Genomic DNA, 21,591 nt, shown 5'->3' on the forward strand with positions numbered 1-21,591 from the left:
GCGTGCGTGGTGGGGACAGAGCATGTTGTGTCTTGCTCAGTGTGCTGATGAGACTGTGAGAGACCTGCCAGAAGCTAAAATAGGTCTCCACTTAATTATATGTTATTTTGTTAATTGTCTCTCTACTGCCAGTCTCTCGCTGCCGTTGCAGGGGGAGGGTGCAAGCTGCCTCTCCAGCCAGTTTCTCTGTCCCAGCTTCTCCTGGGCTCCATCCCTCGCAGGTCTGGCTACCCCAGGAGGGCCGACGAGCTGCCACTGTCCCCGTTGAGGGGCACTGCAACTCTTCTCTGCCTTTTCTTGTCAGTTCAGTGTTTGCACCCCTTGCATGTGCAGCGACGAGTCACGTCTCCCCACAGCGCCCCAAGTGCAGCGAGGTCCTGCCGGGGGGGCGGCAGCCGCGGCATCCCCTGGCAGCGGGGCTCAGCCGGCGGGGAGAGCCCTCCTGGGCCCCCATGGTTACCTGTCCGGGGGTCTGGGTCGCACCTCTGCCCCTTCCCCCTCGCTGCAGGTCCCGGAGGAAGCCCAGCCCTGCCCGCAGCCCTGCCCGCCTGGCCCAGGCCCCGCCGCGGAGCCCGGTCTTCACGCTCGGCGCTGTACGGGCCGGGCAGGACCCCGCCGTCCGCACTTGCTGCAGCCTGACTTGTTCAGTAGCAGTGCTCCCCCCCAACCTCCCCCCACCTCTGGCTGTCGGGGGTAAGGTCTTAAAACGCATTCATTCCGTCCGTGCATGCGGTTAACCCCTTACTGGCTACCCCCCAAGCCCCGCGTGTTCCCCTGCTGCTTTAAAACACATCGATTTTCACGGCTGGGGACGGCTCCAGCACGGGGCTGGTGTCACCCAGACGCCCTGCCCGCCCGCCCCGAGCAGCCTGCGCCGCCGTCTCCTCCGTTCCCCGGGCTGCGGCTTGCTGCTGCCTTTTTTTTTTTTTCCCTGCTCTCCTCCCAGGAGTAGCAGCGAAACGTCCCGTCCTGCCCATTTGGAAATGGGAACAAATTGCTCCTCCGCCTTACCTCGCCCATCGCATCCCATATATAGTCATATCGACGGTCAAATGGCAGGCGGCAGCGAATGGGAGCGCTGAGCCTCCGAAAAAAGCCGGGGGGGAGTGAGAGAGGGAAAGGGGTAGGGACGAACGGAGGAGGGAGGGAAAAAAAAAAGCCCTTTCCAAAAAAGTATTGGATGTCTTGAGGAATGCAGTCAGCCCCCTGGGAAAGTACATATCTGTGAGGCGCTCCCTGCTCGCCGCTCGCACTCCGCCGGCGCCCCGTCCCGCACGGCCCGTCCCGCACGGCCCGTCCCGCCGCCCGGCAGCTCCGCGCCGCTCCCGCGGGGCCGCGGCTGGCTCTCGGACTCGGGGCTGCCCCGCTGCTTCTCAAGTTTTGCTTTCGGGTGGAATTCGCGCGGGGACGCGCCCTAACCCACCGCCGCCATGGATGCCATCAAGAAGAAGATGCAGATGCTGAAGCTGGACAAGGAGAACGCCCTGGACAGAGCCGAGCAAGCCGAAGCGGACAAGAAGGCAGCGGAGGAGAGAAGCAAGCAGGTCTGCACCGAGGGCCCGGGCGCGGCCAGCGCCGGGGCGCAAGTCTTTCCAGACGACTCCTCTCTTTCTCTTTCCTTCTCGCTCCCCCCACCCCCCACCCTACCCCCAAGCCCCAGAGCTGGCTGAACTTTTCCCAGGGCAGAGCTTCGCCCTGGCAGCCCCTGGCTGGAGGTTCCCGGCAGGAGGCCGGGACAGCCGCGTGGCCTCCGTGCCTTTGTCATGGGGGCACAGCTGGGAGAGGCGGGCTCCAGCACCTGGGTACCAGCGAACAGACGTGCTGCGATTTGGAAAAGGACACTTAAAGCTGTGTTCGCCCCCTCCAGCACCACCCAGCAGACTTGTCCGATACACCTGCCCCCCCTTCCCTTCCAGATGCGTGTCCCATTTTCCTGGCCTTCTCCAACCCCCTCCTTTACACCTGGGGCTTTATTCGTTTGGGGGAGAGAGGCACATTGGTTGCATGTTTCTGGGAGATCCTGAAGGAGGATGGGAGAAGGGAGAGAGATTTCAAAATTAATTTCCCATTTTTCTAAGCCCAGGGAGAAACATATTTGTGCATTGTATTTCCTCTTGTGCACCTAGTTAGAGGATGACATTGTGCAATTGGAAAAGCAATTGCATGTGACGGAGGATGCAAGGGACCAAGTGCTGGAAGAGCTACACAAGTCTGAGGATAGCCTCCTCTCCGCAGAGGAGAATGCTGCCAAGGTATCGTGCCCTTGCCGCAAGCAAAGAGAATCTAACTGTCTCCTTCTCTCTCTCTCTGTCCGTCTGTCCTTTTCTGTCTCTTCTGCACTTGCACTTCTCCCTTTGCACGATCACGTTGCCTGCTGCACCTTTTCCTGCCCGCCCTCCCCTCTGCACCACTTTCCACCCATATCACAGCTGGAGGACGAGCTGGTGGCTCTACAAAAGAAGCTGAAGGGCACTGAGGATGAGCTGGACAAATACTCCGAGTCCCTTAAAGATGCACAGGAAAAGTTGGAACTGGCTGACAAAAAGGCCACAGATGTAAGTTACCCCCATCCCCCCAGTACAGAAACCACACGCTCCCTCTGCACGGGACACCCAGGAATCCTACCAAGCAGTGCTCCAAAGCTTTGCTGAGGGCAGGGTCCAGGAACATCCTGGGCAGGGAGGTGGGAAACACAGCACTGCCTCCTTGCATGAGGTTTGCACACTATCGGAGCATTTGATTGGGTTTCTGCTCACTTGACACGTGATTTTCATGTGAGTTGCCGCTCTAGACCTCTAGACGTGAAAGTAAGGAAAGGGTGGATTGTCCGTTCAGGACAAATGGCTCATGCTGGAACATTATCTTAACAGTAAAGCAGAATCAGAGAGTTAATAGCAAGTAGATCCAGGAGAGAGAAATCCAGAAGAGCAAGGGCTGCTAGTTTCTTCAGGAGCGCTGTTCCTAAGCACACATGCATTAGAACTGCTGCTAGAACTAGTGTGGCTCACTCAGGTCCCTGAGATAAAAGATCCACTCCTTGGGTTTTTTTTCCTGGAAATCACTGGAACTGTTTCACTTGTCAAAGAAAAGTTCAGCCTCGTCTGAGAGAAAATTGTCTGGAAGATGATACTTGCTAGGTTTGCAGTTCAGAGGACAGGGCTCCTGGGAGCAAGCTGGGAGATATATATAGCTCAGCACTTTATATGGTAATAATGCAAGGGCTTGTGCCTCTCCCAGGCCCTCATCCCACCCACCTGTCTGCCCCTGACATGCATTTAATGGATTACATGCATGGAACCATGCGAGTTTCTTGTCTATGCAGTTAAGATCCGGGTCTCTGTGGCTGCTGCTGCTCCTGCTGCACAATCCAATTCTCTCTGAGGAAATCTCAGATCTGAATTACAGGATTAGGTGAAACCACAGTATTTCCAAAGCAATGACCATCCTTTTCCTATAGCTCAGCTTTAAAAATTAACCTCAAAGCAATAATAAAAAGAGGAGTTGCCACAGATGAAGCAAACAAAGTATTTGAGGAGGAGAAAGGATGCTTTTAGAAGGTGAAATGTTACAAAAAACATCTTTGCATGAAAGTCAGCATGCTTTCATCTTATTTTACATCTAAAATGAACAAAGGATGGAAAAGGTTTGACTTCAGTATAGCAATTAAGTCGTACAGCTTTGAAAGAGAACTCAAGAACTTAACAAACATAAGCATGCATAGGAACAGGAGAGGGGGATTCTATGTGTAATATGGATCAGATGTCTGTCTTCTGTGTATGGCTGCATAGATGAGAGGCCGCTTCCTAGCAGGACGTTTATTTAACTTGTTCAAAGGAACCGCATATAGATCCAGGGGAGATACTCCTTATAAGGAAAGGTATGCAGACTATTTGGAAATAGCTTGCCTAGGATGAAGGCAGGAGAAATGCTACTAGATTCCCGTTTAGAAATGAAAGAACTTCCTAGCCAATCCCAATACCATTTTCCTTTGTGGGAAAACAGTGTTTGGAAGCTAGTTGAGGGCAATTTTACATGCAGTCATCCCTCAGGCAGAGGGGTAGGCAAGTGTCTGGCTTGTTTTCATCAAGGTAAAGGCTGTATTTAATGGTATGCATGGAATATGTCTGACATTTTAAGGATGTCGTTCTTTTTTGGTGATGTGTAGTATCTTTGGGGCACTGCAGTTGACCCAGTATTTGCCCTACTAGTTTGGACAGTTCCAAGCCGTAGGAAAAAGACACGGGCAGGGCAGGGAGTGCCGGCTCCCTGGGGTGGACTCGCGTTACTCGGGGGGATGAGGACACCTGACCTCGCCGGTGTTACTCACCTCGCAAAAGCCGGGCACATCCCCCGAGCCCCGGAGCCACCTCACCTGGGAGGGGGCAGGCGTAGCTCCCCGTCCCCTCCCCGTGGCTCGGGGGCTGGGCTCGGCCGGGCGCTGGGCTCGGCCGGGCGCGGCAGCCGCCGGCGGGGCCCGGTCGCTCGGGGTCACTGTACCGCTCACGATGGGCGGTTGGGGGAAGGCGGGCCCCGGGCCCGGCCGCTGCGCCGCCAGGGGGCGCTGCCGCCCCAGCGCGCCCACCTGGCGACGGCCGCCGCGCCCCGGTCCCCGCGGCCCGGCCCTGCCCAGCCCCGGCCGGCACGGCGCGGCCCCGCCGCAGGGGCCTCTCCCGGCTGGGGTCGGCCTCCCGCCCGGCGCCTGCCTCCGTGCCCGCCCCGGCGGCGCGCCGTGCCGCTCCTAGCTCGGTGCCGGCAGCCCCGCCCCGGTGCGCGGTGCGCTGCGGCGCGGGGGGACTTCCGGGGCTGAGGCGGGCGGAGGGAGGCGGTGCAGGCCGGGCCAGACGCGGGTATGGCGGCGATGAGCTCGCTGGAGGCCGTGCGGAGGAAGATCCGGAGCCTGCAGGAGCAGGCGGACGCAGCCGAGGAGCGGGCGGGCCGGCTGCAGCGGGAGGTGGACCAGGAGCGGGCCCTGCGGGAGGAGGTAGGGCCGCGCGCTCGGCTTGGCCCGGCCCGGGGCGCTGCGGCTCGGTGGGAGCGGGCGGGGGTCCCGGGCCGCGGCTGCCCCACGCCGCTCCCCGGGCGGCGGGTCGGGCGGCTGCTTCCTCCTCCGCCGCCGTCTCCGACAAAATGGTCACCTGCGGGCGCGGCGCCGCCCCGCGCTGCGGGCGGAGGCCGCTGTTGCCGGCGGGCAGGCCCGGGGCCGCAGGTGAGGAGGAGAGGAGGGGGTTGGTGCGGTCCTCGGTAACCCAGGCGATGCGTGGGGCAGACGGAGCCGCGGTGCCGAAGTGGAGCGCACCAGGTCTGCTGGCCAACACCAAAACGCTGAGTTGGAATGAGGTTGAACTTAAGCGAGATGTCTGAGATTGGGTGCTTTGTATTTGGTTCTGAACAAGCTTTTACGATTTTTTTTTTTTTTTTTTTTGCAAGTGCCAGTTGTCTGCTTATCCCATCCAAACGAGCTGAGCGATGGGAAGTCAGTATGCCGACAGTTACATACTTGGGACTGAACCTGAGATGGCCACGTCCAAGTACTTGCCCACAGTACCTGAAAACACCAGGACAGTGTGATCATGCGGCCCCATCTGTAGTGTGTACAGCTAGCCAAAACACCTAGCTAAGATAGGAAAGGAACGGTAGGCATGGTGTTAGGCAGAGACAAGGTCAGGTGTGAGCTCCACAGACTCTCGTAGCAGAGAGATGGAGTTATGGGTGGCAGTTACCGCAAAAAACTGATAGGGCTGTTCTTTGCCTTGCCACTGACCTTGGGGAATTTTAGCAGCTGTAACGTAATGTTTCCTGCTATAAAATGTACGGTGTCCTTTGCAGCAGTTCCAGTGTCTTCCCTGGTCACATAAGTGATGCACAATAACAAATTTCTTATTTACATAGTTTATTGCTATAGAAAAAGTGGTGATTATTGGATTTCCTTATAATATGGGGCTTTCTGCATATTCTGGGCATCAAGTTCAAAGGAAGAACCTTTTGATTTCTTGCAGGTGATCTTCCCAAGGAGCAAAAACGTGTTTCCTTACACTTGTGTAACTGCTGCATTCTTACAAACTGCTTCACATATCCATTTTTTTCAGTGAGGGGTCACGTCACAGTCATTAACTTGTTTCGTAAGGGCTTCTGTCTTTAAAAAAACTGTACTTGCTTTCTAAGCTTCGTGGAGTAAAGGACACCAGTTTTCCTACTTTCAGTAACATGTCTTGTTCTAAACAACGTACTAAAGGATTCCCATTAAAATGGAAAGCTTTGCGGTTACCTTTTGAGCAGAAGGAATAATGTTGGAGGAATCTTCCAGTTAGAGCTCAGCCACACTGCTGTAACGCTCAGGATCCAAAAGGTTAATGTTTGTCTCTTTCCTAAAGTTGGTTTATGCAGATGATGCAGAATTCTGCAGAGTACCTTTACGTGGTATTTAAGTTTTTGTTTGGAGGGGTCCGTGCTGGGATGAATAAAGGCAGAAAACTGAAATCACAGGCACACGTAGCCCTGTGCCTCTTCTATAATGCTAGCTGTGTATGGATTTTTTAATTGTTGCAGCTATATTTCTGCATGCTTGAGGAGGCAGGCTTTGAGAACACTGCAGCAAGCAAGCGGAGGTGTGAATCTGACCCTTTCCTTAGTGTAATGCCTTACACGTATAGCATGTGACTAGCTAGGGTTGTTTTGTTTTTTTCTTCCTGTGCAAGGTACAGATAGGCAGACATTGAAAAAGCTAAAGCTGTGGCCAAAACATATCACAGCTTACAGCTTTTGATTGTTAAACCAGATTGTTAAAAGTTTCAAAACTCTGACTAGCAGCTGTTGCCTTAAAAAGAATCTCTTCTGTTTTGAGCACACGCACCTCAAGGAGCTGTTGGTAATCACATTTTCAGAATGCATTTTTCTTCCTTCTTCTGGAAACCAGAATCTCTTACAACGGTAATGATTAACACCCCACGGTAACTTATCCATGTCATTGCTCATTGTAAAAATATGTGGTGTATAAGTGCTATGGCAAAAATGCAGAAGGTTATGTTTGTCTGTTAGCTGTGGGAGTGCCCCTTAATGTCACTGGGGTTTTTTCCTTCCTTACCATATAAGGAGAGAAGTCCTGCTCCGCAGAAGAATTAACTTGGGCCATATAAGGCTGGTTGGTAAACCCTTACCGAGTTACTGGAGCAGGAAGTGAAAACTTGAACTTTAGTCACCCTGTGTTTTCTAAGCATATTGTATGCTTTTATCATGATGAGGAGTCTTGACATGATAATGATTAACCTGTAACATCACATATTTCCTAAGGGTTACATTTATGAAAGGTATTTTCTTACTCAAATCAGAATGTTCAACTTCTTACTGTTTAAAGCCAACAGTCTGAAAATTTGGAGTATGATTCAGAGTACTACTGTTTGACATAGCTAAAGATTTTATATTTGGGTTAATGTGGATGAAGTCTCTTCTACTCCTGGTTCTACATGTTCGCTGCCAGTACTCATTAATATTCAAATATATATTTTCTTTCCTGTTCATGTGTTACTTCCAGTCATTCTAGTGGGGCAGTGTTACTGTTATGTCAAAGGTTGTTTTACTTGTCTGGTGTGTTAGTTATTCTTACTTGTGCTATTTACAACAAAATTTTAGCTGTGATCTACTGTATCCAGCTGTGGCCAAGTGTATCCAGCTGCCTTTGGTTATTCAAAGCAACAAATAGCAGTTCCTTAAATTTTTAATCAAAGAAAAAGTACCAAACTGATACTTTTGGTATCAGTTTCTTTTCCTAGAGGGTTGTTTGTGTCCCCTCCCCCTCAACTAGACATCCTAGGAAATTCAGATGTGTACTTACTCATATATAGCAAGATTGCTTTCAGTACTAATTAAGTGTAATTCTTGGAAGTAATTAACTTTTTAGAATAATGACCTTTTTAAATATATTTTGTGCTTAATAACCTTTTGAAAGAAATAAAGTTTAGTAATGAGGCCACTACAAGAAGTCTGTTGTAGAACTTAGTCTGCAACTTAAGCAAGTGTAGATTAGAGAATGTCAGAAGTAAAGGCTTGTAATGACAAGAGGCAGATAAATTGCAAGTGTTATATGGAACATTAAGCGAACAGGTAATGCAAGAGAGGCAAATCTAGGCGAAGTTTAAGGATGACAGTATGGGGGGGGGGGGGGGGGGGGGGGGGGAAGATGTTTTAAGTGATTGTTGCCTGTACCAGGGCCCTTCTGAGATATAGTGTCTGCTGGTGCCTTCTTTGTCAGCTCTTGCATAGCTTGCCTGTAAACAAAACTTGTGGGTATTCGGGCATTTCTTAAATGTTTTCATGCTCTCTCTGTGTCAGCTGTCTCATTGCAAATGCTGATCTAGGTGTATTTTTGCATGTTTACACTGAACCCTTCTTATGGAACTCAGGAAAATATTGGGACAATTATTATCAAAGTATGTCAAAAGGGCATAAAGAAAGGATTTAGGATAACATAAAAGATTTAGGTAATTGGTTTCTGTTGATTTGGTTAAAAAAAAATAGAGGGGGGAATGACTAATTCGTTAATCTCTGCAAATACAATAACAGAAAATATATAAGGAACAATGCATAATTCTTCCAGTGCAGTTCTTTCTAGTACAAATTGTACAGTCCTTAATGTGCTTCACTTAAAGGAAAGATTAATCACTTTTTCCTCCGTTAAGCAATAACTTCACAATTCAATGAGGGCATGTACATCTCTGTGTATGGGCTTTTTAGTGGAGGAAGTCAGAATTTACTGAAGTGCTGTTAAAAGGCACTAGCAGGTACCCGGGATAATTTTTTACGAGGGTTGATGTGTGCATTATTATGAACTAATTTATGTTCTTCCTGTGCTTAGGCTGAGAGTGAAGTAGCTTCTCTGAACAGACGCATCCAGCTGGTTGAGGAAGAGTTGGATCGGGCTCAGGAGCGTTTGGCTACTGCCCTTCAGAAGCTGGAGGAGGCAGAGAAGGCTGCAGATGAGAGTGAAAGGTGGGTGGGGCCACTCTTGAATGGATCATTACCCTTATGACAAAGATGATAATTGTCAGGGTGTGGGTTAGGGAAATAAATTAAACCACTCCTATGTCTCTGAACATGTGTAATCCACTCTTCCTTTGCCTACATGGACTTCAGTTACAGCTTGTCTGTAGGGATGTCCAAAATGTGTAGGCTCAAATTCTTTTTCATGTCTCAGTTGTAAAGATAAGATTTAAGTGGGGTAGGGCTTCTGATGTATCATGCCACATCCTGGGAAAACTGCTTGGCCCAGCCCAGACTTCCCTATTTGGATGGCAACTTTTTGAGGGTGATGCCTACTCTTGTGTTGTCGGGTGATTCTTGATTTCGTTGTGGGTAGAAAATCTTACCTGGAGAACAGCAAAGTGCTGGAAGAGGCTTTGGTTCTCTTGTCGAGACTGGTACATGAAGGTGAGCAAAAGAGAGAGAGCATGATAAATTCTGTCAGATTTAGGCTGGGATTTCCATAAGTGCTTAATGTAAGTTAGGGACTCAAGACTTGTGGCTTTGGAAGATCTTTTGTTTTGCTTCTACAAGATAGAAGCATCTATCTTGATAGTACCTTTTGCTGGGAAAGAATCCTATGTATTCTGCCTGTGTGTTTCTACCTCACTAATGATCCAGCCTGTTGAAAAGCACCTGGAACTCACAATGCATTGTGAAATCGTTAAGAGAATTTGTGTCAAACAGGCGTGTAAGAGGCAATATGTAATGTTTCCTGTTCTGAAAGAGTTAAATTTTGCTTGTGCAGAGCACAGAGGGCTTCAGTGCTGTAGGGTTCTGTCATGGCAAAACTCATGGGACTCTGTTTGGCCCATAAATATAATGCCTGTCAGTCCTGTAGGTGTTGTAACATGCTGTTTCACAAAGAGTGTAAAAGCACAGATGTCTTTAGTCATCTTATTAGGTCTTTAGAAGCAAGACCCTTTATTTACCTTTCTATAAGATCAGTTTTCCTTCCTTGAAAATGGGAAAGTGTACAGTTGAACTGTGGTAAGAGCTAAACAAATTAAATTTTCTTTCTTCTTAAGACATGCTTCTTTCCTTTGAACTCCTGAAGTGTGAATGCACAGGACTAGATACATGGTGTGAAGAATCAAGTATCTGACAAGCTTTGTTCACCTTAATACACCTATCTGAAAGTCACACTCCAGTAGTAGTAGAGATGGAAATAAACTGGCAAGCCCTGAACCTTGCATTTCCTGTTTTTCATGTCTTTCAGAGGAATGAAGGTCATTGAAAATAGAGCCCAGAAGGATGAAGAGAAGATGGAAATCCAAGAGATCCAGCTTAAAGAAGCTAAGCACATTGCTGAAGAGGCTGACCGCAAGTATGAAGAGGTCAGTTCTTGAGTGCAGCTTATCTGTTTCTAAGGCCCTTTAGGCTGTGCCTGTAATTATTAATTATTTTAATTTTTTTTCCCCCTTTTACCTTTTAAGTTCAAAAGATCACAAACGCCTCTTTTTGCAGCTGTGCAAATTAAAATGGGCACTTGGATACCTCAGGGGACAAGGTGGCAGATCTGTGCTCAGATCTTTGCAGTAAAATGGTTGAGAGTATTCCCTGGTCTCAGGGAGAAAAATATTTTTAAGTTACCTGTTGGTGAATGCAAGGGAGGTCTTGAAGAATGTCAGATAGCAAAGACTCAAATGAATAATGAAGATGTAGCACAATCAAAACTGATGTGTTGACCACAAGATGGACAGGCCCAACTTCCAGTTTTGTAGGTTCTAGAAACAGGTTATGTGTGCTGCAGTAACATAACGTCCCTAACTGTCACTTGCCTTTTCTTGTAGGTGGCTCGTAAGCTTGTGATCATTGAGAGTGACCTGGAGCGGGCTGAGGAACGTGCTGAACTATCAGAAAGGTAAGTGCCGAACTGCCCCAAGATGTGTGTGAGGTGCTACAAGACAACTGTAACAGCATGAAACATTGGCAGTACACTGTGTGTTCAGCTCAAAGCTATGTTTTGCTCCTTTACTCTAATGGTTGAAATAAATGGTCAGTGCCAAAGTAAATGTGTTCATATGTGTGTGCGCGTGTGTTTTGTCACTGCATGCTGTACCTGCACACTGATTTTGTGAATGGCTTTTGTGCATTTCATGTGTTCACTAACAGCCAAGTCCGACAGCTGGAAGAACAGTTAAGAATAATGGATCAAACCTTGAAAGCATTAATGGCTGCAGAGGATAAGGTACTGATACTAATAAACAGTTTTTAGGTTTAACTGCAACCCAAGTCTTTCAGCTTCCATAGACAGTTAGCTCACTCAGTAACAACTAAGTCCTCGCTACGCTCTTTACTCTCTTTGCATCTTGCTTTGGTGGTTTTCTTTGGTCTCTTTTTTTGTTTATTTGCTCATTTTTACCTTTAAAACTGATCTCTTGTGCAGCCAAAAAGAAGCTGAACTGTCTCACGTGTAAAGGCTATGTCAATATTTCTGTGTAAGCCAAGGGCTGTAGATAATTTCTGTGTGGTCGTTGTCTTAATGTACACTTGAAATGGAATTTGGCATCGTAAAGAGTTGCTTTCAATCTCTGATAGATTCAGCTGCTTTTGAGGCTGTTCTTTTGCTCTGTAATTGTTTTCATTTTTCTCTATCTTTTCCCCCTATTTTCTCCTGTTTCTTTTGCTTGACTGAATCTTCCATCCGCCCCTTTCCTGCCTTCCTTCCGAAATAACAGCAAATGTGCTGAGCTTGAAGAGGAGTTGAAAACTGTGACCAACAACCTGAAGTCGCTGGAGGCTCAGGCTGAGAAGGTAGGCTAGAGACTTATGTGAGAATGTGTCCCTTACATTGTCATCTGGATTGGCCTGTGGGGTTTTCTTTATATGCAGCATTTCAACAAGGCCTTTGTCTGTAGAAGCATTTGGGCTTACTACTCAATTCGTATTTGGCTCTTACCATTACCTAGCATTCCTTCTAGTTCCAAATAGGTCAGTGTGATTTGACCACATGTTCTGTTAAGTAGTCTGACAGGATTAAATATTATTTATAGAATGTTCCTCAAAATGGCACTTGTGTGCTAACATTAAATTTCTCCAAATGCTGCTCCTCTTTAAAACTGTAGTACTAATTTCTACTCACACTTTCTACTGTATAGCACTGGAATGTAACTCAAGGGCAATTTGGCTCTAGTAATAAAATGTGTAGTACCACAGTCTGGTAAGTGAAATTAATTTAGTTATACACATTATATGGTTGATCTATTAGAAGAGAGTCTCAAATGTGATACTTTTTGGTATATTTAGAACACCTGGTCTAATATCAGTGATCCTCTTTCTAATTACAGTACTCGCAGAAAGAAGACAAATATGAAGAAGAGATTAAAGTCCTGACTGACAAACTGAAGGAGGTAAAATTAGAGCTGTTCTTTACAACAGATCATCTAATGCAACTTTGATTCTTTGCATATAAACACTACTTTGAGGCTTTAAGGATGAACATGTCACATTGGAGAGAGTTTAGTGTTAAATGTCTCTCTTAAAAATTAGTATTGCTTTATTACTTGCCTCCTCTCATTGTACTTTTTTCCTCATTTGAATTGTTGTTCCTCTATTCATAAGTACTGAAGTAATCTGTATTTGTCTTGACTTCAGGCTGAGACCCGTGCTGAATTTGCTGAGAGGTCAGTAACCAAGCTGGAGAAGAGCATTGATGACCTAGAAGGTATGGGGCTTTGTTTTTCTCACTTACTACAGAAATACAGATCTCTTATTCTCCTGTTGGTTTTTTTTAGTACCCAATTCTACTCACCTACCTTGTCCTGCTTATATATAAATGAGTCTGCCTAAAGAGTAAAATAGGTTAAATGTTTTCTGATTTAAATGTATTGATAACTTAAGTGCTTCAGTTGAACGGTGTTTTGCTCTTGCCTGTTTCTTTTTCTCTCATGTTCTCAAGACTCTTTTTTTTTGCTTTATACTCTTCTACTTGGAGGTATGTAAATGTAAAGAGTAAATTATTAGGTGATAAGTATGATTGTTATCTTACTGAAAAGCTGATGAAGAGCCCTATTATGTTTGTAATAATTAGGAATGTAGCAAGCTAACCTAATGTATTACTGCTAGAAGTGTGGGTCAGGGCAGGCATTTTGTGTCATGGAGCAGATGCTGTTTTTCGGTAAAGCTAATGGCTTGCATACATAATCAGAAGGACAGCTTATTAAACGTCAAAGAGTTTGTTTTAAGGTATTGATAAATCTTTCCAGGACTGCAGTAGAAAAGTAGAATGTGCTTTCTCCCTCCAGAGACAACAATTCAGTAGTGCTTTGTTATTAAAAGTTATACGGAGCTTACTATTCAGATGTGTTACGCTAAGTCTGGGATTTTAAGAAGCTTGATTGCTTGGCATGGCAGGCTGACTTCTGCATAAAGAGTATCAAATATCTAGGTAACTGCTGAAAATTTATGATCACTGGCTCAGGAAGGAAGCAGAGAAGAAAGATAAATGTTCAGAAGGAACAAAAATCGCTGTAAAAAACTTGAGTTTATGACATCACACAAACCAGAGTGGCTTTAAAAAAAAAAAAAAAGAAAATAAAAAAGTGGTAGAAAATAAATGGTAACATCCTCCTTGAGACCCATTTTTGGATCTTTTCTCCCTAGCTCCTCTGGTTCTCCTAAAACAAAAATCCAGGCAGTGAAACATGGATTTTGCTTCCCTTGTACACTTTCTTTCCTTCATTTTCTCTTATCTCACAGGTTGCCCCACTGGCAGAGCAGTTAATGAACTTGTCACATAAAACTATTCGCTGTTGATTTTTTTGTTGTTGTTGTTCTCCTCTAATTTTGTAATTTTTGTTTTGTCTGTCACAACACCTCTTTCTGTGCACTCTTCCCCTTTCCTATGGCTTCTGGATGGTATCCCATGCCACCACCTTCACATTCCATCCTGTGATCACGCTCCATTTCCTTGCACACCTCTGCCTTCCCTTGGGGGAATGTTAGATGAGCTATATGCTCAGAAACTGAAGTACAAAGCCATCAGTGAGGAGCTGGACCACGCTCTCAACGATATGACTTCCATGTAAATGTCTTCCCAGCTTGTGCCTGCACCTGCTTCCCTGCCCTCATTGATTTGCGCGGTTCCGGCCTTGTGAAATTACACTCCCTCTGTAGCGGGAGACGCATTCCTTTAGCGAGACTAGGTGTACAAAATACCATGAACAATTTCTTTACCGTGGCAGAGTGTGGGTGAGTGTTGTGCCTAGCCTGGTAAATACTCATGGTGATTTTGTAAGCTGTCTAATAAGCCCGTGTTTATTCTTTCATTCTGCATCTGCAGTCCTTGTGTCTTGTGGCTACCCTTTGTTTTTAGCTCTGCATTTATCCTTTCAGTTCATCTCTGTTCAAGCATTGTCTACCAGGCCTATCATGATCAGTTTCCCAAAGAAAATTGCCTCAGTGCGTGTTGCATTCAGAGTGTATTCTGCTGGCACAGTTTTTCTCTGGCAAAGTCCCTACAAAAGTTTCAGAGAAAATTAGATTTAACTGTTTTCTCTATTAATGACAGTGGAAAGTGTTTATCTAAATTTCCTTAACTGCTTTGAAAAATTTTATCACTAAATTGCAAGTGTGGAAATAGAAATAAAGTTCTTTGTCATTTAAACCCATAAAAGTGCAATTGAATTGTAGGTTACTTCTGCGTATTTGTGGAGAATAATAGTAATCTAATTTGCATATACCAAAAATGTGGTAATATCAACTTTAGTCACAAGGAGAAAAATAATGTATTAGGCAGCAGGAATTCAGGAGAGGGAACAGTTGTAAGGTGTGACTATAGTCCTTGCAGTGTTTGATACAAACTGACAATGCTTTCATCAACCTAAAAGTCTGAACAGAGGTCAGCTATGCTAAATCCACCTTCCCATGCTCATATGTTTCATTTGCATGAACCCTGCATGGTTGGCATGGGAAAGAGGAAGAGTTGTGGCTCTCGGGTGCTTGTGAGGTGCAATGTTTAGTCCCAGCATTTCCTTTTGGAAGCTGGAATGCTAGCAAGGCATAAGCTTTGCTCAGAGCTTGAAATGGTTTTGCATGCACCCATATTTTAAATGGTTTTTTCTTGGCTTTTTTTTCAGCCCTTATCTGTTCATTCCTCCCTCTCTCTCCCAACTTTTTAGTAGGGTCTAATGCTTTGATTTTTTTTTTTTTTTCCTAATTCCCCACCCCTCCCTGGCTTTTGCTCAGTGGCTTATCAAGCAAATTGATTTATTTTCTCCTTCTCTGTGTACAGAGATTACAATATTTCTTCAATTGGGGATATTCCTAAATGAAAAACAGACTTTAAAATTCACTCTACTGGTACACGAGGACATTACTGGAGCATTCCAGTCCCAGCATGGTGTGCTGTTTCTCCAGTAATCATCTTGGCATGCTCGGCTCTGCTGTGCTCTTGCTTCTTTTTTGGAAGTCTTTACTGCACCTTTTTTTTTTCCTACCTTATCTCACTTTTTCTTTTCATGCAGATAATTTTCTTTGCTTCACTCCTCCAAAGACATCTTCATCGGGTTGGATAAAACATCTTTCCAAGCTTTGGATGTTTCATGGGTTCATTGTCCTGTCTTCTAGCTTAGTTGACTCTGTTCCTCTAGCACCTGTCTCAGAACATGCTCTGTTTGTGCTCTGCTGTACAGAAACTCTACATCTCTCAATGTAAAATAAACATCCCAGCTGTATCCCTTTTGCTATTCCCTTGCCTTTTATTTATTTAAGTAACTATTTCAGTTATTAATAAAAATTGCTTTTTTTGCCATTAGGGATTTAAAATTTTTTGGTGTTTCCTTTTTGTTTTGTTGTTTTGGTTTTTTTTCCACAAACACTTTTGTCTTAATGTTGAAAATGCGAAGCCAGTGATTCCAGTCTATAGGATGAGAATACTACTCTTGGTATTTTGAGGTCAAAACTTGATCTTGGTCTTTCTCAATCTGATGCAGATAAAATGACAAATAGATGGAATGGGAATTTTTTGAGTTGTTATTGTTAGGCCAAAATCTGCAAGGACACTACTTCCTTGGGGTCACTTGGTCATGGGAGCATGGCTGAGAGAGCAGTTAAGTCCTTGACACCATTTTTTTCACTTTAAAGTCTGAAATTTTATCCTAGCTTGATGCTGAAGACTTCCTGTTTTTATATAAGTGTTTGTTAACTTAAATATTTGAGACAGATTTAAAAGGGCAATATTAAAAACTTTCAGTTCCTTTTTTCACCCAAAAATACTCCTTTAAATGTCTTTCACAAAAGTTTTCCCCTCTTTCACACCTCAATTATTCAGCAAAGATGTTGCTTGCTAACTTTTTTTTTTTTGTTACAATATGATTCTCTTGAGTGGCATGATAGGATTGGAAGTTCAGCAGGGAGATTTCAGTAGCTTTTCACTTTTGTGCTTAGCTCAGACTTATGAGTTTGAATTGCAGACTCATGAGAAATGTTTCAGAACGAGATTAGGGAAACTAATTACAGTAATAACAAAATGGTTTTGCTGCAAAGTGAAACATACAGATTTCAGGTTTGAGACCCTAAACACTGGCTTTCAGTTGATTGGCAGTGCCTAATTAAGGATGAAGCATTACATACTGACACCTTGCTTTTTTGTACTGTTATTTGCAATTTGCAAGAGTTTATTGCATTATTTTAACTTCATTTTCTTCACAATGAAAGAATTTATTTTTCAGTTCACATTGAAGTGAATCAGTTTAGACGGGACTGATTTCTGATTATTCCTGTCTCTATTGCTCAAGTTCCTAAGTCACCACAGCTGAATAAACTCACCATAGCATTGCTGGATTTTAGTTTTTAGCTTATAGAGTAATGTAAATGTGGCTTTCTTGTTCAAGATTATTCAGCAGGGCAGTCTGTGCTAGACTTTCTCCCATTCCCCAAACCTGTTTTCCAAATAAGGCTTGCAAATGAATGCATCATCTTCCCCTCTGCCATCCTTAGAAAACTTTGTCTCATCCCAGTTTTCTATCCCATGACACATGCCCTACTGTTGCTGGCTATGGGGAGGAGCCCAAGTACAGGATATGTATCAGCAGTCACAGGTGGTCCAGATAATAAAGTTTGATAACTTACTATTCATTGGTTGCAATACAATAGGTGGGTTTATACAGTGTGTATTGCAACTGAGAAGTAAAATGTATAGTGTGAAGGTTCACCAGGTATAATGGGATGAGCATTTGTAAAATGACTGAAGCTAAATTCACAAATGCACGAGTTATGGGGAATATGGTCAGCTGTCACTTGTTGATTGAGCCAGAGTAGCTTATGTTACAGCAACTCTAGCCCCTTAATTTATTTTGTGTTTTGGTTTATCATGTCAGCAGTGTTTTTTCCCCCTCTCATTCTTTGCAATACTGTTGTTTAAGATAAGTAAAAAAAGCAAACTCTTAATGTAGGAACCTGGTAATTTTTAACACTGTAATTCTGAACATCAGTATTTAAATCTTCCCTTTTCCTTCAAACACATAATCAGCTCTCTGCACTGTAGGGTGATGAATTGCTAGCTAGACTACTGGAAATGAGCAGTGCAGTGCAGATACCCGTGTAGCTGCATACAGAATTCCTAGCTGGCCCTGCTGCACTGATCTTGACTCCATGGAGCTGTTGTGATTTCAGCACTCCCATCACTGTCAGACCTGACCTGTGCATGATGTTGTACATCCCACAAAGTCTGGCCATGTGTAGCTAGTCATGTACGTGGGACTTGTTGACAGGAGTGCAAGGCTGGCTTTGAGGTCTCATTTGCCTGGACTCTCTGCTGTGCTGAGGCTGAGCCTTACTGGCCTGCACCAGAGTTTGAATGCCCTGCTTGGCCTAAGGTGGCTGCCTACAGAGCCAGCTCTTGGCTCTGCCTCTGTGGTAATTCACAACCTACACAGACTGCCGGTGGGTAATCAAGGGCTGACTGTACACTTGGTAAATGCTTTCCATGCTTCACCTCATGCTTAGTCTCATTTTGAATGTTGAGAAATACTGTAAAACTCTACCTCAATTAAAGAGAGGAGTTTTCTGTGATGAAGGTAAGCATCAAGTTCTTAGTTCAAATTATGTTGTCATGTTTGAATAACAACTAAATGCACTTTACCAGGCAAAGAGAAATTTTAGTTGCTCTGAGGTTTTGATGTTTTTTCCACATATATGTGGCATTACCCTGATAAGAGAGACAACACCCAGTTGTTACTGGTCCAGGATCAGAGCTCTGAAATGTGCACTGGTTTTACCGACCTGGCTGTTGGAGTTTGGGCTGGGGAGGAAGCTACACAAATATGTCCTACAGACCAGCTCACTGCACAGCTTTGACACTGCTGTGTCCAGAGCCTGCTGGGGAAGAGGATTTCTGTGGAAACTGTTAGGAAGCTTGTGGAAAAGAATCAGAAACAGTCATTTCCTGTAGGGAAATAATCTGAGATCAAGAGGTCAAGAGTGCAGTTTGAATCTAGACTACTGAGAAGAATATGGACAATTTGAGAAAATCAGTCAAAAACCATAATGGAACATTCTTTCACTCTGCAGAACTCTCCCTAAATGCACTGTCACAACATAGCTATGGCTGTTCTCTTTGAATGTGAACCATCCTGTTAGTTTGCTGTATTTGAGCAACACAGGTTTTCATGCTTCCATTTCATTTTCACTGAATGTTTGGGTTTGTTTTCTTACCACATACAACTGGACAATTTAAATGTATCAGAGTGTGTTGATACCAGTAACAGAAGTATGTTCCCTACCAAAAGTACCATTTCAGCTGTCAGATTCCCCAGAAAAGAAGTACGGGCTGAAGTGAGACCTAGTGCTAGCTGGCTACCAGCATGTCTCCTGCTGTTACTTACCCTGGTTGTGACACAGTTGCCTGCCTTCCCTCCACTGACATATGAGGGGTTCACCACATCTTAAATAGTTTACAGACGAAATGGCACTCATACCACACACTGTGCGTAAAGATTAAAGCAGGACTTGGTGGTTCTAGGAATACAGCTGTAGTTTTTCTATTTCTGTTCCCACTTACCTGTCTCAGCTGTTCCCCACAACAGAAGTCTTAGCCAGTTCTTCAGAGGTTATAATAGGTGTTCCTTGGAGTAGCTATTTCATTACTAGAGTTCTAGAAAAAAAGGTAAAATGTTTCTCTGTGTGTTACTGAACTGTCTGTGGTGTGACCAGTTTCTTTATTAACTCTTACTTAACTGTTTTCTCTGTCTAATCTGTCTTCATTCTGCCTCTTTTTTCCCTTCTAACCTGCTTGCTGCCTGTACAGACCAACTCTACCAGCAACTTGAGCAAAACAGTCGCCTAACTAATGAACTAAAGCTGGCATTGAATGAGGATTAAACTTTAGTGTGGCTATATTGTTAACTTGTTTATAAACCACTTCTTCCAAATTTCCTTAAGAATGAATCAGTAAATGTAGAAATAAGCAAGAAACGTAGATATTCATTCTTTCAGGCTGTTGATTCTGTGGTAAATTAATGGATAAAATTCTCAGTTTCTGTTGGGGAAAATATGAAAATGCTTCTGGGTGAGGCTTTTCATTATCTGTATGTACACCTGTTTTGGAGGAGCAGTAAGCTCTTTGGCTGTGCAGTAGCTCCTTTCCACTTCAGTAAATAGCTACAGCATTTAGCTAACAGTATCCAAAAAATAACAGCCTGTCTTGTAGAGAGACATCTGGTTTACCAGACATGAATTGGTCCTGAGGTTTTTAGTAGAACATGGATGAGACAAAAACATTCACCAGGATTCAGATTTTTATATTTCAAACCAGCATAAAGAATACTTACAGCTGTTTTGTTACCTGGAGACTTTAATGCAGTAATTTTGCATTGCTATGAATTGGGCTTGTATTTGACTTTACAAAATTAAAAACAAACGAAAAACCAAACTAGGAATGGGAGCTCCATCTGAAAATACCCGGTCAGTTTAAAGGTATGCTTGCGTTAGTATGAAGTTACTATTCCTGAATTCTGGTAGGATGCAGCTCTAGAACACTGTGCTCATTTATTGTATCAAATACGTGTGTTAAATGACTGTCGTATAAAAGTGTGCATGCAACATAAAGCTACTAACTTTGATTTTATTTTCTAGAAGAAATAAATTTCTTAAAAGTCACTTCACCTGAAGACTAGATTAGTTTTACTTTTTTCTTTGCAAGTTCTGGATTACATGGAACTTAAAGTATTGATCTGCAAATAATTTCTTTATTGCCCTACTTAAATAAAAAAAAAAAAAAAAAAAAAGCCATTCACCATCCCCTATTCCTATAAGCAAAGAGCTTCCAGAACATGCAAGAATTGCATCTCTGTTGACAGTGCATTTTCTTAACACATGCAGCTGTAAACAGATCTAAACTTGCATTACCTGCAGTTTGTTTTATTAATTTGGAATTCTCTCTAGTTGTGTTGTAGATAGATATTCTAGTCGGTATTTATGAGCATGCACATTTCTTAACTTTCTAAACCCTCCAACTGAAATGATGATTGCATGTCTTCATGTTCTGAGAATCCGTGCCTCCAAAGAACTGCTATTCATGTTTTAATTTTCTAATCCCACAACAGAGAAAGTGGCGCATGCCAAAGAAGAAAACCTTAGTATGCATCAGATGCTGGATCAAACTTTACTGGAGTTAAACAACATGTGAAAACCTTCTTAGCAGCAACCACATTATTTGTTTTATTATTTTTACACCTGCTTGCCGTGAAACCCCATAAACATGTCTTTATTTTAGTTTCACCACAGTCACAAGAACATCTGCTAAATTATCAGGCAGGGGTCAGGGAAACACCAAAATGGGCAAGCCATATGCGGGTTAAGCTATATTACCTTATGGTTTTAACGTGCCATTTCCCAACAAAAAATGTTACCTACACTTTGTAGAGAGTTCAACAATTCAGTATGCTTAGTCTTTTGAAGAATCCTGGCTGTGGCAGAAAATGTCCCACCTCAAGTGCCAACTACAATTTTTAACAAGAAGAATGATTCGTGTTCAAGAGATATCAGATGGAAATGGTGCTAATTTGAACAAAAGGTTCTACTGAAGTCTTTTGTTTGATATCAGACAAGTCAGGAGTTGTCCAGCACAGTAATTTATTTTTATCAGAATTTTATTGTCCTGTGAGGATTTGGACTTTCTGTGCCTTCTAATTCAATAAAACGAAGGTATGTAAGCAACAGAGAAAAGTGAAGGCTTCTGGAGGTCTTAAGTTGTGTTCTTGGAACTCAATACAGAAGTGTAGGTCAGCATTTCACCTCAACGATTCGTTCAATTGTATTTTTCATGTTGAAATGAAAGATCCAATAAATTCAGGAGAAAACATAAATTTGGAAGAGATTGTTTAAAAATGTATTTTATTTGTGTGGATTTGGGGGAGGGGGAGGAATTTATAAACCGATATTCGCCTCACTTTTTTTCACACTTTCTTTGAGCAGTTTTAAAAGTATACCTGTATGTAAACATTGTATAATGATATGGAATAAAATGCACATTTTAGGACATTTTTTAAATTTTGCTCTCCTGTGATTTGTTTTTCATCACATTAGCTTCCTGTGTATCGGTGTGTACAATATGCATGTGTGCAGTGTCGCATTGGG

At 43.9% G+C, this 21,591-nt stretch overlaps 1 protein-coding gene across 30 annotated transcripts; it reads left to right on the forward strand.

Annotated features, from left to right (window-relative positions):
- The first annotated feature begins 1,218 nt into the window (after positions 1 to 1,218).
- On the forward strand, positions 1,219 to 21,512 carry TPM1 (tropomyosin 1). 30 transcript variants are annotated; one of them, XM_074917078.1, is made up of 10 exons: positions 1,219 to 1,544; positions 2,127 to 2,252; positions 2,430 to 2,555; positions 8,849 to 8,982; positions 10,232 to 10,349; positions 10,806 to 10,876; positions 11,128 to 11,203; positions 12,303 to 12,365; positions 12,610 to 12,679; positions 13,960 to 14,042. In XM_074917078.1, the coding sequence occupies exons 1-10, from the start codon at positions 1,431 to 1,433 to the stop codon at positions 14,040 to 14,042; spliced, it is 981 nt and encodes a 326-aa protein (XP_074773179.1). In that variant the 5' UTR covers positions 1,219 to 1,430. The 30 variants fall into 30 exon arrangements, with proteins under 30 accessions (XP_074773179.1, XP_074773196.1, XP_074773192.1 ...); XM_074917079.1 differs by lacking the exon at positions 2,127 to 2,252 and adding an exon at positions 20,559 to 21,512 and having other exon boundaries at positions 1,221 to 1,544; positions 13,960 to 14,038; XM_074917077.1 differs by lacking the exon at positions 11,128 to 11,203 and adding an exon at positions 11,694 to 11,769 and having other exon boundaries at positions 1,224 to 1,544.
- Positions 21,513 to 21,591: the final 79 nt, after the last annotated feature.

The sequence above is a fragment of the Athene noctua genome, chromosome 13, assembly GCF_965140245.1.
Source record: "Athene noctua chromosome 13, bAthNoc1.hap1.1, whole genome shotgun sequence".
Taxonomy (NCBI): Eukaryota; Metazoa; Chordata; class Aves; order Strigiformes; family Strigidae; genus Athene; species Athene noctua.

Coding starts and splice junctions, on each gene's coding strand:
- TPM1 (XM_074917071.1), top strand. CDS start 1,431: ATGGATGCCATCAAGAAGAAGATGCAGATGCTGAAGCTGGACAAGGAG. Junction 2,556..8,848: donor CTGACAAAAAGGCCACAGAT/GTAAGTTACCCC, acceptor TCCTGTGCTTAG/GCTGAGAGTGAAGTAGCTTC. Junction 11,770..12,302: donor TGGAGGCTCAGGCTGAGAAG/GTAGGCTAGAGA, acceptor TTCTAATTACAG/TACTCGCAGAAAGAAGACAA.